General features: G+C 42.2%; 1 protein-coding gene across 1 annotated transcript in view; it reads left to right on the top strand.

Moving 5' to 3' along the window:
* Positions 1–14955, top strand: part of DPP6 (dipeptidyl peptidase like 6) — a 444437-nt gene extending 429482 nt beyond the window's left edge. The window contains exons 18-26 of the mRNA XM_068404500.1: positions 1302–1400; positions 3715–3784; positions 5747–5941; positions 6668–6722; positions 7597–7702; positions 8557–8615; positions 11096–11168; positions 11268–11341; positions 12867–14955. Coding sequence (XP_068260601.1) covers positions 1302–1400; positions 3715–3784; positions 5747–5941; positions 6668–6722; positions 7597–7702; positions 8557–8615; positions 11096–11168; positions 11268–11341; positions 12867–13013 — 878 coding nt within the window. The 3' untranslated portion in view covers positions 13014–14955. The remainder of the gene's footprint in view (positions 1–1301; positions 1401–3714; positions 3785–5746; positions 5942–6667; positions 6723–7596; positions 7703–8556; positions 8616–11095; positions 11169–11267; positions 11342–12866) is intronic.
* The last annotated feature ends 205 nt before the right edge of the window (positions 14956–15160 follow it).

Here is a 15160-nt window from a genome sequence, read left to right as displayed (position 1 = left end):
CCCTTTCTGCTGATAAAGCTACTTGTGTGTGCCATAATTAAATGAGAATCTTAATATTTAACTAAACGTAATAGGCTGTTGCTTTGGCACTTTTGTGGCTGTTGTGATTTCAATAGAGATGAGACAGGCTTTTCAGAAGCAGAGTGAATACTCATTGAACCAATACACTATTGCTGCAAGATCTGTGAAATGTATTAACTGGGAAGGACATGTTTTTGTGCTGTGCCTGCCTATTCAGCAGAGATGGGTAATGACAGCATGATAATCAGGTACCGTATTATTTGAGGAGCTGGGGTTACATATGTATTTATCAGTGTGTCTCGAAAAGGAAGTGACAGTCAATGAAACACATAATTTGGTGCAAAACTCTCAAACCCTCCTTGGGTTCACATGGCCAAGATGATGCCCTGGATCCCCCTGGTTCAAACCCAGCCTGATGCCATGGGGATGAGCACTGCAACGGGTTCCCCAGACCAGGATTCACTGCCACCACAGTGGGATCTCCCTGGCCCTTGAATCCCTCCCCTGTGGGGCTCAGGAGTCTCACCATCACCAGGAGACATTTCCCACCACCACATACAACCTGAAACATCTCCTAAAAAAGGGCCCTTTCTGTACCAGTTGGGAAGGACTTGCTCTTTCTGATGTTGGAGGTGGCCGCTTTTTCTAGAAGAGGCTCAGCAGTTAGTGCACATGGCCAGGACATGGGGTATAAAGGTTAAATCTTGGGAAGGAGGAAGGAATCCTCTACTTCAGTCCCAAAAAGTCCTTGGATAAGACACACAAACAAAATGAACAATTCTTGAAACACTCTGAAAGCCAAGACTGCTCCAAAACCTGGGGTTGCAGGGTTGTATGATCCTTGTCCACTCTACTCTCCCCATGGCTTTCCTTCCCATGGATTTTTCTCTTGTGTAGCCGCACAACCTTGTCCTGAAGCCCTCCAAAGTCTCTTACCTTTCCCCATTTATGAAACACAGACATTCTTCATTTGATATCTAGCTTTGCATGGCAGGTAGATGTCTGACTGGGACCCATAGTAGTGTCTCCACACAGAAAGTCACATTCCTATTTGCTGTAAATCAACTGAATGTCACTGATTTCAGGAATATAGCTTTTTGCCAACACAGAACCTGGAAGAGGTTTCAGAGACTTAACTGAATTAGATGTCTGTGAGGACTAGAAGGAAATTCTTTCATAAGGGAACTTGTGTCACAAATATTAAGGTGGCTATAAAATGTTAAAATACATTTTCACAAACAATGCCAAAAGTTGTTGTGATCTTGTCCTTCTTCTTTCAGAAATTTTTGAGCTGGAGGTAAATGAAAATGTGCAGCTGACTGTAAATGACAGACAGATGCCTAAGGTAGAATACAAGGAAATCAAGATAGATGATTACAGTAAGTAGCACTTTTCCTCTCTCCTATTTTTCTTTTTCACCACTATTGCTGTGAAATGATACAGTCATCTTGGCTAGACTGGCAGGAGGAAAAATGACTTTGTCTCTCAATAAACTCACACAGTTTGCAAAGCGCTCTCTTAGGATGTGCTACATATGGAGGTTATTAAAGAGACAGGATTTGATGAGAGTGCAGCTGAAGAAAGGCAAAATGATAGGGTTGGGGTGGGGTTTTTTTTCCCTTTTAAAATTCTCTTTGTAGAGAAAAAAACACTGTGGGAAGTGACACGGTGTGGTGCCCCCATAGTTCGGGGCATTTGCCCTAGCTGGACTGGTGTATTATTTGAGATGGGTTTGAAGTGTATGTGCTTGCTGGCTGTAGCTGTGCCCACCTTTCAGTATGCAATACTGAAGTGCAGTGAGTGAAGATGACTCGCCAATGATTGCCGTCGGAGTCATTCAGGATTCTTTGAGAAAGCCGTATCATTTGATAGCGTTGGAAAAAAACAGTTTTATGGGAAAAAACAAAAGAGATTTCACCTGGAGTAAAGAAGGCAGAAACTTGGAGCAGTTTATATCCGCAGCTGGTGCGTTATGTGTACCACTTGTGTGATCATTCCCCACATATCTGTATGCCAAACAGGACAGAGAGAGGGAAAAGCCTAGTGGCAAACAGCCAAAGCATAAGCATTTTCTGCCTGTCTCTGTAGTTGCACCTGAAACAACCTCAAAAACATCTCCTCTGACTGTAAGCAGATATCTTACCTATACGTGGAAAAATCCACATACTCAGAGTTGTACAATGGCTCCCAAAAATCCCAGTTGGTGTGTATGGTGGCAACTCTAAAAAAAAAAACCCCAAGGAAGCTGGGTTCAAAGGATGATCCATAATATTTCCCAGGCCAGAAAGGAGAGTATGTCTCAGATCAGATGCAGTGAAATGAAAGCAGTGAGGTATGATGGATGACAGGTAATTTCGACCGTTGCCAGGTGTTATAAAATGTGAAGCAAAGGCTGAGAGACAATTGCCATTTGAAATGGATTATAATGGCCCTAAAATGTTCTGCTTGCCACGTGGGCATTAGGAACATAAACCAGTGCATAAAATAACAAGAACAGATGTGCATTTCCAGGCCTTATGGGCAGGGAAAGATGGGGAGAGAGCCTGTCATAAAGATCACATCTATCCCTACCGTGAGCCAATCCATAGTGGCACTGGGGGCTTATTAGGAATTACTCAGCTTGATGCTAAATTTCTTAACATTGAAATGTGATTCTGCTCATTTAACCAAAAATATATATGTGTTTGTGTAAAATAAATACAAGCTGGTCGTAGAAGTGTGGCTTTTCTGTGCCCTCCTTGTGTTTTCAGGCTTTGGGTTTAGCAGCCTTGGGAACTCTGCACATAGTGCTTAGTTACATTTAAAGTCAAGCGATGGCCTTTTTGGCTGTCCCTGGGCCATTGATCCAATTTGCAGCTATTAGCATTCAGATGGAATAACTAATTAGGCTGAGTGTCAGACAATGATTGCAAAGCAAACCACTTAAACCATGTGATTAATCTGTGTATTAATCTACTGAAAATACTCCTAATACCGATTTAATTGCTGGGCCTTTTCTAATCTGGATTGTAGTTAACATTTTTAAAAACAAATGTGCTCTTATTAATGTGGAAGGCATTTGTATGGCAGCATTTTTGGCTGTCAATACCAGGCCATAGGAAGCAGTTAAATGAAGCTTTTGTGAGTGGGTCTCTCACTTACAGTGATTCAGTACCAGTATAACGACATGGGTTTCAGAACAGTTACCTCCTATTTTACAGCAAATTTAAGCCCTGTAAAAGTTAGGATTAAAATACATGTTTCTCTATCTGTCTTCACACCACTATAGCAAAATAATCCTATTTTCTCCCCCAGTCACCATAATTAATTGGGGTTTAAATTATCATTTTCATCGCCGATTTTCCCCTTCCTCTGCTGCCCTGAAATATTGATTTCTGGCTGTGTCACTCATCCTGCTGCCAAAAAGGAAAATTATAGCTATTGCCAGATGTTAATTGAATGCTGTAAAAGTGATGCATGACTGAACAGCTCGCGCTGTACTCCCGCCATACGTTTCTTGTCACCTCGGCTATCATAATACGGGTCTTTTCTTTGACAACATCTGTGTTCCTGAAGTGTTATTTACCAGTGCATCTGATGAAATGCCATTTTTGTTCCTGCTCATATGTGGCCAAAACACCAGAAAAATCTACTAGAGTTATGTCAGCGTTCCCACACTGAAGACATGCTGTTGTTTGGGTTTTTTTTGCCTAGAATTGCCAATGCAGATCTTAAAGCCAGCAACCTTTTCGGACACCGCGCACTACCCCTTGCTTTTGGTTGTGTAAGTTCTTGCTCGTCCTTTCTTTCTGTTCACGTTATCAGGGCAGCGTGGAAACCTCAGCCGTGATTTGAGCCTTTTAAGATATATTTTGTATAAAGCATGCCAGAACGCTTTAGCACCTAAGTCCAGCATGTTGGTCCCTACCCCCAGCCTCACCTCGGAGCTGGGAAAGGCTAGGCGTAACTCCCTTCTCTCCCATGTTTGAGCCAAGGGTTTCAACTCCCAGGAGGGTGCCCTAGTGAAATCCTGCAAATTGTAGGATTTTGTGAAGTTGTTCCATGTACACGTGCAATTCAATAATTTTGGGGGCAGAAACAGAAGGGGGAGGAATAAAACACGGACATTGACTTTCTGTCCTGGTGCTTAGAGCACTCACCCTGCGCTTAACAGGTAGTTTTAGTCGGATGCAGTCAGCCTTACTACAGCTTACATTTTAGACGCCCTCATGCAGCAGTCCTTCCCATGCAAATGCTGGCGTTCCCTGAAGTGACAGTGAAGGGAGAGCTAGGAACCTTTGAAAGTCTCCACAATGTTAGCATTTATATTAGGTAGGTAGGATTTCCTCCTGGCAGGCATAGCAGATGGGTATGTCTTTATGCAACATTTAGTAATAATAATGCACATTACTGAGTTTTTTCTGGCAATTTGGAAAGAAACTTGGGGGGAGGGAAGTCACTGACCTTGGAAGAACCCGCTTGGCCCTGGCTGCATCCCACTGCATCACTTGCTCCCTGCCAGGGAACACCCCACGAGAGAGAAGCCTCATGCAGGAGTAATGAATGCCTGATGAATAGCTGAACACCACCCCGCACATTCCTCCATGAAGGACAAAACACTGCAATAAGCATGTCGTTACACCACAAAATTACTGCAGAGAAAATGTACTTCATTATACAAGTGCTTGAGGAAGATTGGTACTCATCAAGCTAACAGCACTTGATTAGGCTGCCTCTGAAGCTGAATGTGCCTGGGTCTCGCCTGAATAAATGCAAATGACTGGAGTCACACGCACATTAAAATCCTGCAGTGAGTTGCCTGATGTCTCCAAGAACCCCAAAAAGGACAAGAAGTAGATGGAAGTGCCAATGTCTCTGCAGTAATCCTGGTCCTAAAATATTACTTCTTGTCATCATCATCTCTTGATTTTTCTGAGCTGTCTGGCTCAAGTGGGGTCAATATTCCTTAAGACAGTTCCCCTGTGCAGGATCGGGCCCTAAGCAGAAGGGTGAAGAGGGATTCTTGCCCACTCCTTCCCCTTACCCACCAATTTGGGGCCAACCTGAGCATTTTTAAGCTGTTAGTTTTATTGCTTTAGAAGTGTTCTTCTGTTAAGCAGTGGTGACAGAAGGGATTGACAGCTCCATTTACAGCTGCTTTGGAGAAGCCCAGAGGAGAGGGAAGGTCTGGGCTGGGTGAATGAGGGCAGTAAATGAAACCCAAATGCTTGCCAGTAAAGGAAAGTGGGATTGATGTCTGCAAGCTGCATCCAACATATTTCAGCAGTGCCAGAACTCCCCAAAGCCAGGCTCCTCACAGAACCCCCTCCACCAGAAAAATCCCTGTAGATAATAGCTATAGATTAGAGCAGGCATAAATGGGGAAAAGTCAGCTGACCTCTGTGTCGCTGCCCTGGTTTACTCACGGGAGGAATCCTGACCAGTTAGGGATGTGCTTGCTAGGTTTGCTCAGAGCTCAGCTTAGCGCAGCAATAGCTGCTGTGCAAAGAGGGAGACAGAAACCAGCCTGCAGCTTCCACCCCAACCTCAAAACCTATCCCACACACCCAGCCTTCTGCACACCGTCATTGCAGAGACTGGTCTCCCCTTCTTGAAATCTGCCCTGCCTTACGATGCGCACGGGAGCTGCCAATCCCCACTGCCACGGCAAGCTCCCGGCCCCGCGAAGGGCGTTTGGCCCATGCTTGGTGCTGTTGACTTGGCCTGATGCCTGCTTCTGTTTCAGAGATGGGACGCCTGGCAGCCAGATCGTAACGGAGAGATTTGAGGTGACGTGGGAAAGCGTCATGGTCAGCTCTCACAACACCATCGTGCTGAAGTTCGACGGCCGCGGGAGTGGCTTCCAAGGCACTAAGCTATTGCATGAGGTTAAGAGGAGGCTGGGCCTTTTGGAAGAGGAGGATCAGTTGGAAGCTGTCCGGTGAATGACACTGTTATTGAAGAAATTGATTTATAAATCATAATTAACCCAAGACTGTCATTAGTCCTGGTTGCTTTAATGGTGTGTAGGATAGAGCAAGGAGATGGGAGGGAAGGATGATGTAGTCACACAGCTGTGACCAAGTGAGAGAGAGCTCATGCCAGCCAGTGCAGAGGGAGGAAAACAAGCCTTAAACAGAGCTAAATTAGAGCACACTTATCTGTATCACGTGTTCAAAGCCTATTTATTTTTAGCTCTGTACAGTCATACAGCTACAAACAAGTAAGCTTGAATATCAGCTGCTACATTATTTTTTACTGGCCTGGTAGTTGGAAAAAAATCCATCTTTAAACCCTTAAACTTCTTAAAACAGAAAAAGCAGTGGAAAACCCTAAATGTCAAGTCCTGTCATATTGTTAGATTTATTCGGCACATAATCCCACTAAAAACACTATCAGAGTAGTGCAATAGCATCAGCTTTATTATGACTTTCAGAGGTAGTGCAGGTTATTTGTTGCCATTGCTTGGTCAAATCCAACACCATAGGTTGCAGGATTAAATCGAACAGAGACTCATGTGAAAGCAGCGTGTGGCAGCAGGAATTTAGTTTGTCTACATCCTTTTTCTGCAGCCACCCCAAATTCAAGATGATAAAAATCACTCTATGTTACTATATCTAAGGGAAAAATATCTTTAACCCATTGTTTCTCCTCTCTCATGTTCTAGGACAATGCTGAAGGAGCATTACATTGATAAAATGCGCGTCGGTGTGTTTGGGAAGGTAACGTTTTCCCATTGTTCCTCTGTGCTGTTCTGGTTGGCTGATGCAGCTGAGCAGCTGAGCTAAATCCTGATTTATTGAATATGTCAGTGGTGACTTTTTTGTTATTATTTATTTTTGAGATAGGCTGCTTCTTGCTCAGAGATGTTAAAGATTAAACCTTTCATTTTATCAATGTATTTGTCAATGCTTTTTTTTAAAATTAACTTCCAAGTTCAGAAAGTGACTATTTGTTAGAAAAACACTGTCAGATAATGAATTATTTTTTCCCTTTGCAAACTTTCAGTTCATTTTCATCTTGTCCCTTAAGGCCTATGGGAATGTGGGTAGATCTAGCTCATGTCGTGCAAATGTACAACAGCAATATTGATTTCTGAGGCTGATTCGCACCACAGAGTGTGCCTGGCTGGGAAACAGCAATTGTAAAGTACACACGGTTTGAAATGAGAATGGGTCTGTGAGTAGAAATTGTGTATTGTGGGAGATACAGTCTTAGAGCAGGCGGAGAGAGCTACACACACAGCAGCATCTCTGCAGGGAATTGGTAACAGACTGACAGCAGACGCTGAAATGGTGATGTCCGTTTCAAATAACGAAAGACTGGGGTAGTATTTTGGAGAGGTAACATATCTGATCAGACCTATAGCCGTAATGTGGGATGAAAAGAGGCAAGCTCTTGGGCACACAACCCATCAACTGCATCTGCCAAAGCCAGGGAGATGTCCGTTGTTTCGTGGTTTTTCAGGGCAAGGTGTTAAAGGCTCTATAATGGCTGAGGGGCTGCTGCGAGGTCTCAGCTGCCCTGTTTCTGTACCCAAAAGCAGCAGTGTCTCATGGCAGGACCGCTGACACCCCTGCCCTGTTTGTGTTCCAGGATTACGGCGGCTACCTGAGCACTTACATGCTTCCAGCTGGTGAAGAGAACCAGGTGTTTGCCTGTGGAGCTGCCCTTTCCCCGCTGACAGACTTCAAACTATATGGTAAACCCCATCCCACAGCCCACACACCCTCTTGTTGATCACAAATAGTGTTTCTGCCCTATCCTTTCCCAGTTATCTTCTCTTTCTTCCCCAAGATCCTGCCCGTTTTGTACTGTGTGACTTCTTAAGACTAGCCATAAACCCTTTTTTCCCCCTAAAGAGCAGTTTTGCTGGCATCAGTGGGATCAGCCATGGTGGCCAGAGTAATCAAATAACTTTTATTACTCACTCCTTTTAAATAAAGGAGAATTGGCTCTAAATCCCTCCAGCCTCTGACACCAACCTGTGCCACTGCCTTGAACGTGCTTCTTTCTTGCCTGAACCATCCATCTGTGGGAGCTGTGGTCCAGCCTGCCCGCCCCATCCTCTCTTTGACGGCAATACTCCACTGCACATGGTTGTCCTTTCTGTCAGGGACACCAGTTCCCTTTGCACTTAGTGCCAGTGAAAATCAGGGGACTGCCATGGAAGTCAGTGGTGTTAAGCCAGCCTTCAGGTCCCGTACAGTTATCCCTGAAAACAACGGAAGCTTGTAGTTGACTGTTGATGGAGATGGCCCCGTGTGAAAGGAGAAAGGGACACAACGTGATAGTGCTCTGCTCTTGTATCTCAGTTGCATTAAGGAAGAAATAAAAAAAGGCTCTTCTGTGACTGATTTAGAAATCATAAGTACATGGTGATAATGAAAAACTGTAGTATCATACATATTCTTAGTGCATTTTCAAAACCTTTTAGAAATTTATGTAACTGAGACAATGTTAGAAAATAAGGTCTTTTTCAGCATTTGCAATATTTGACTTAGAAGCACCAGTGTACTCACTTATGACTGAAAGAGATGTTTTCTTCTTTTCAAGCTTCAGCCTTTTCTGAAAGATATTTGGGCTTGCACGGGATTGATAACAGAGCATATGAGGTAACTGCATGGACACTGCATTTCCCTGATAAAATGTGAATGGGATTTTAAATCTTCTTCCCTGTGTTCTCTTTTGAGAAAGGAGCAACATTATGCAAGATGGGCTCACTATTAAAACTCTGAAAGTGTCCTTCAGCCTGCTTACTGCTTTTGTTTTCTTAGTAGTAATAATGGATATGGTTTTTATTGATTAGCCTTCATGTCTGCCTCTCTAAATTGGGTAAATACAGTTATTCCAGTTTTACAGATTGAAAGGGCTGAGGCTAAGTGACTCAGATGTGCCCAAGTGGACACAATGTCATGACCTCCTGTAAAGTTCATCCCAATGGTCTTGCCACTTTGATTCTCTGTGAGATTTAATTTTTGACCCAGGGTCAAGTGAAGCTCAGCTTCTCTTGGCTTTTTCAAAGTAAGCACAGATGTGATATTTCACATAGGCAGAACTCTGCGCCAGAGCTGGGCAGGACATGGAAAAGGAGACATGGCACCAGTTAATGAGGATATTGTTTAATGTGTATGATGGGATCGATTGGTTCATGTCTTCTCTCCTTCAATTACTTGGAGAAAAAAAAACTAATAAAGAATATTCACACAAACAAAATTTATTGTACAGAAAACCTTGTTAAGCCTGCTAAGCCTTGCCTTCAGCTGGAAGACATGAAGGCAGCACAGGTTTGGAACTGTTTTCTTACAGAGAAGGCAGGTAGCACCCTGTGCCCCTGCAGTGAAAGCTTTTCCTGGCTATCTAAATACTGAGTTCATTGTGTCTCAGATTTGCACTCATGATCTCTAGATCATTGCAAACTCTTTTAGTCCTTTTCGAAATTTGAAGGCAGGTCAGTAGAGGTGAAAGCAAGTGAAAATATTCCAGAAATGAGAGCTTTGTATTGCCATGAGCTCTTTGTGCATTGAAAAGCTGTCCTAAGCAAATAGGCTTACTTTTGGTTGACTTGGGATTAACTGCTAGGAACAGCACCTGAGCCCTCTGCAGATCATGGCCCTGTTCTGGGTACTGACCCTAACTGATACATGTCTCCTGCACGCCACAGTTGAACCATGAATTGCTTAGGGAAAAGAACTGCTTCTAACCTGTGGACCAGACATGAACTTTATGAAGGTCACATAATTCAAGACTTGATGTAGACTCCAAAAAAGTTCTGTTGTCATGTGGTAGGTTACAACTAGAGCAAGCAGAAAGGAAGGAGCCATATAGGGGGAGAAGAGAGTGCAAGGTATGTGCATACACCACCACAAGACTTAAGCATCGCAGCCAGCAATCTGAGGATGACAGAACTCATCAATTAAGTGCAACAATAGAGGGAAGATTGGAGGTCAACCTTGCAAAATTTGTGAACACTTTCTAAATCCATACAGAATGTGGAGCTGCAAGAAAGCCAGAACAGCCTGCATACACTAAAATTTCCAAAAACTCGCCTCTAGCACCAAGAAAATACACAGGGCCATTTCTGATGTTCAGGGTTGCTTTATCTTTTACATGAGGAGAGGTACATGTGATCTGTAATGTAAAATGACAGTGACAATATCTTAATAATACGTGCCAATGTTTTTAGCCAGCTAATTCGACCTCCATAGCCAGGCATGGAAGGTCTTGTTGCTGTTAGAGATGCGCTTGTCTGTCTTCTGTGGAAACCACATAGGACAGTGGGAAGATCAAAACAGGTATAAGATAGGATTGATATAAGGGTGTCTTAACTGAAAAATACATTAACTCATGTAAGTGAATGAGAGCTAGGGCACAGTGAAGGAAACGTGTATTTAAGTTGAGACAGGTATCCTTCCCTGCCCCCCTATAAAACAGTAACATCTGTGATTTGAGATGTACATTCCTTTTGCCACTCCAAGACTTTTTGGAGTCTTTTGGAATCTCCTCAAGACTTGTATTCTGCTGAACAATGCAGCAAAAAGTTGAGAAGTCCTTCATTTTTCTTACCCCGTATCATTTGCAGTCAGTCAGATTTGTATTTCCCCTGTGCATCTGAAAGACAGTTGGGGGCAAAGGCATTCTCAGCAGTGGACACTTGAATTTAGTATCAGATCCTCCCCCGGGCTGTCAAAGCTCATTGAGTTTGGCTTTCAAACCATACCAAATTCACTCCAGCTCTCTGAAGAGCTCTCAGGTATAGGCACTCGGGCACGCTTTTCATCCGTGTTTTGTATTCACTGGAAATTCACTTTGACATTTTCCATGTGTTCTGCAGTCCAGGCTTTTGGTGAACATTATCAGAACAGACGAGGGTCTCTGACCTCTTGCTGCTGCTGATACTGAGCCTGGAAGGACGGGGTGGGAGTTTATTGTACCTCCAGACTGATTCAAGTAGCCAAGAGAATATGCTGTGCTGGTGTTTGCTTGTTATCCTTGTGATGAAGTATCAAATGGAATTAAGTGCTTCTATTTTCTCTGTATAAATTGCTACTTTCTAGCAAGATTTTTAGTCTTATTGCAACCTTTACCTTCACAGATCACCAAATTATCACACAGAGTCTCATTACTGAAGGAACAGACATTTTTAATCATTCATGCTACTGCTGATGGTAAGTTAGCCCATCATTTCAGCTCATTAAATGTTTGGGATGGCTTTGATTTTTCTTAATTAAATTTGCCTCTTTAATGATTGTAATCTGTTTTTACAGAAAAAATCCATTTTCAGCATACTGCGGACCTCATCACACACCTAATTAGGGCAAAGGCTAATTACAGCTTGCAGGTACAGTATGTGTTTCCTTTTTTCATATTTGAGCAGTTATTTCCCAGTTTGAACTCGAACTGCTGTTATGGAGCAAGCTTTGAAAAGCCACTGGCAAACTCAGCCTGGCAGTAGAAACAGCACCAGCACATACTGTGTTCCTGTGTACTCCCATGCTTATTCGATACCACTCTTCTGGTTTGGACAGTTGTTGAACAGTTATTAAATTACAGAAAATTAGGTTTTGAGAGACCTATCTCTAAGGAATTGGTGCCTGTTTACTTGTTTTGGGAACAACAGACTAAATTCAGGATGAATTACAGGTAAGTGGGGATCTAAATTAAAACAACCAGAAAAGTTAATGAGAGAAACGTCACTTAAATCTGACATCCCACTGCAAACGACATGCTCTGGACTGGGAAGCCCCTCTTTCTGCCGAATTACATCTCTCATTTGCTGAACGGCCCATGTCCAAGCCATTAAAGCTTCCAAAATGAACCCATCCACCAGCCATGGGGATGGTCCCTGACCTCTGCTACATCTCAAACCATGGCCAGGAGACTGCAACTAGCCCAGGCTCAAACCATGCCAGGGACCATGCTACAGCTCACAGTATAGATGATTGCATTGCAGTGCCCAAGTCCTACTAACGTTTCATTTACTGAATACCAGCTCCCTCTGGCTGCATTTCTGCAGAGCTTCATGTGATGGGTATGCTCACTCCATCATCCTCCAAAGGCAGATAAGCTGGAGCACAGACACGGGAGCTAAGCAATGAGCCCAGCATGGGTTGGGTCAGCACTACAGTCCCTGCATATTTCCCAATGCAGAAGCATTAGTACTTCAGAGCTTGAAGCCACCGATGGGTTAGTGGCACCTCAAAGATCAGTTGGGGACTGAATAGAGGGCTGAGGGATCTACGTCTTGGATTGAGGTACTCAACAGTGAGACACCTTAGTCCTGCCTGCAAGGATCCAGCCCTAGAAACTCATTTTCCCCCTTCAATATCCTGGTCTAGACAACCCATTATGATCTTGGATTCCTTCAACACATGCAGAAGTTACCTGTTTCATTAAAATGGAAAGTTGTGTTTAAACTATTTCATTTATAGCTTCCCACATTTTTTCTATTTAATTACTTTTCCAGCAAGCTTTATTTCATTTTTTTACTTAATGACATTTTTTCTTCAAAGCCCTCATTTTAGTCAGTAAAACATAACGCCATTTCTCTCCACAGACTTGCACTGAGTTGTTTTCAGTTTTCACAAGGAGCAAGCGCTGTTATTTGTAAGTGTGGTCTGTTTCTGCTTAGCCTGAACTTGTTCAGAATGGAATTAAATGGAAAATCCTTACCCCAAAAAAGTTCCTTTTGAAGGAAGATGCAAGTCTGCACTCAGAACACTGTGGTGCCTGAATTATCCTGGACCTCATGTGCATCTACAGGAAGACCCACGGTGCTGAGGAGAAGCAGTGGGTTTTCAGGCCAGCTTGAGCTGCAGATATGGGTGTTTAAGCTCCTAACAGTGTGTATTTCCATTTCTTTGCAGATTTACCCTGACGAAAGCCATTACTTCAGCAATCCAGCATTGGAGCAGCATTTGTACAACTCCATCGTCAACTTCTTTGTGGCATGTTTCCAAGTTCAGGACAAAGCCCCGATAGCCCCACTGAAAGAGGAGGAGGACGACGATTAACCCTACTTGTCCGTGCTAAGGACAAGGCAGATCTCTCTAACAATATGCAACTGGATCATTTTCCTGAAGAAAGAGATGTTACGTTGTTAGCATGTATTTAAAGAAAACTGAAAGCAGCTCATCTGCTTTACTTGACAGCAACTCCTTCCTAAATGGAAGAACATTAAGCATGGTGAACTCAGCAGAAACTGCTGTCTGAAATTAATCCATCACAACCAACATCATCTTTTTCTTTCTTTTTTTCTTTTTTTTTCCTTTCTTTTTTTGTTTGCCACAAAGTGACTTCTAGCATGAAAATGGCAAGACACTGGACTTGAAGGAACACCCCAAGAAAGCACTTTGAGAACTGGAAGATTTAATGTCTCTTTGCATTCAGGCAATCAAGCACTAGCAGTGAAATCCGTCACCCATATTAAGGTTACTATAGTTAGCATCACACTGTGTCAGAAAAAAACCCTAACCTAATACATGGAAAAAAAATATAGCACAATTATTTGAAGGATACATACTTGCCTCCTCTTTCCCATGTTCAGAAGGTTTCTTATTGCTACAGGTCACACAAATTCAATTGTACAAAACATTACTATAGTTACACTGATCTTTACCTTCCTGTAATTATTTCTTAATTTTGTTTAGCTTTTACTTCTGTTTTCATTGGGTCTCATGCTTACCTTATTAGCTTCTCAGCTTGTTCTGGATGGGGAAAAAACATACACTGAATTAACCAACTCACTTTAGATCTTAGGGGTCTAAAGAGGCAATGGGGGTCGAGGTACCCAGACATTAAAAAATCTTTTAGACTAAAGCAAAGGAAATCTCCCTCTCCTGTTCCCAGCACAGCCTTTGCTGCAAGATTGTGTATTTTCTTTGGCAGCCTTGAAAAATATGCACATAAATAAGCTAAATCAGCTTAATATTGAGATATTTTTATTGTACTATAGAAAAATATGCGACAGTCACAGTTATTTTTTTTCTTCTTTTAGTATTGGAACAATTGTCTGGCAGCCTGTTGGGGAACAGCTAGATGAGGCTCTGGTAGCAGGAATTTGTACCAGATATTTCACAAATCATCTCATAAAGCCGTTCAAACAGAACCAATATGCAGAGATTTATTGCACATGCTGTCTGTGGCTTAGTTTTATTCCAGGTCAATGATTAGCACATTCCAAACATGTTTAATTATCTCTTCTGCTCACACTAGCATAAAAGAAAAAAATGGGAGCATTTTTGCTTTAAAATGTCTAACACTTCATTATAGCGGTGCAAAGCAACTTTTAAAACTTCTTATGAAAAAATTCAGCTCTCAGAAAGAAATCCAACATTCGTTCACTTCTACTTACGCATCGTAAGAATTTTGACTAGTGTCGCTCCTTGTAAAATATTCTGACCGAGTGTACAGCCAGTATTAATACTGTATATTTCATTTTGTTGTATATAAAGGAATGTAAGTCAGTTATTTGTCAGATCCCCGATCCAATATTAGTCTTGTGTTCAGCATGCATGCGATAACACTTCTTTGCTGATCAGGACTCTCTAGAAGTACTAGCTTGGAAATATAACAATTAATGTAATTTCTTTTCTTGTTTTGACAGCTTGAATGTCAATGCCGGTTTCTACTTTTTACATAGTACTGTGGGTAAACTCACATCCTGACAGCAATGATGATGTTTCCATTGTGTTCTTTAGTGTGTCTTTTTTATTATCATTATTTTAAGCTTTGAATGTTGGTTGTACTTTGACCATCATGAAAAAATATATTGATAAACCACAGAAATTACATAGTTTGGTTTTGATTATCTTCTTTAATTTACAGTGCATCAACATTGTGTGAATAAGAACTACAGTATAAATCTGCTTTATCAGGCAAAATGCCAAATAGACAAGAAGAGTGCTGCGTGTCCAGATTTTGCTACACTGAACAGGCTCAAAAGCCTGAAATGAACTTGACCTGAGAAATGTAAAAATCTGCTCTGTCCACAATCTTTTGTAGAAAGAACTTTAGGATGTGGCATGGTAGTGTTTGTTCATTCATGGAATAAAACATTATTTTACCACCCTGGTTGCTACTGCTGTTATTTAGTGTCAAGTGCTTAAATAAGCATCAAGTTACTAGAAGTGCTATTCCTGGTTGAACTGAGCCCAAACAC

This window comes from Nyctibius grandis, chromosome 7 (assembly GCF_013368605.1).
Source record: "Nyctibius grandis isolate bNycGra1 chromosome 7, bNycGra1.pri, whole genome shotgun sequence".
Lineage (NCBI taxonomy): Eukaryota > Metazoa > Chordata > Aves > Nyctibiiformes > Nyctibiidae > Nyctibius > Nyctibius grandis.
Note: the sequence above shows the minus strand (reverse complement) of the source record. Positions and strands in the feature narration are given on the sequence as shown.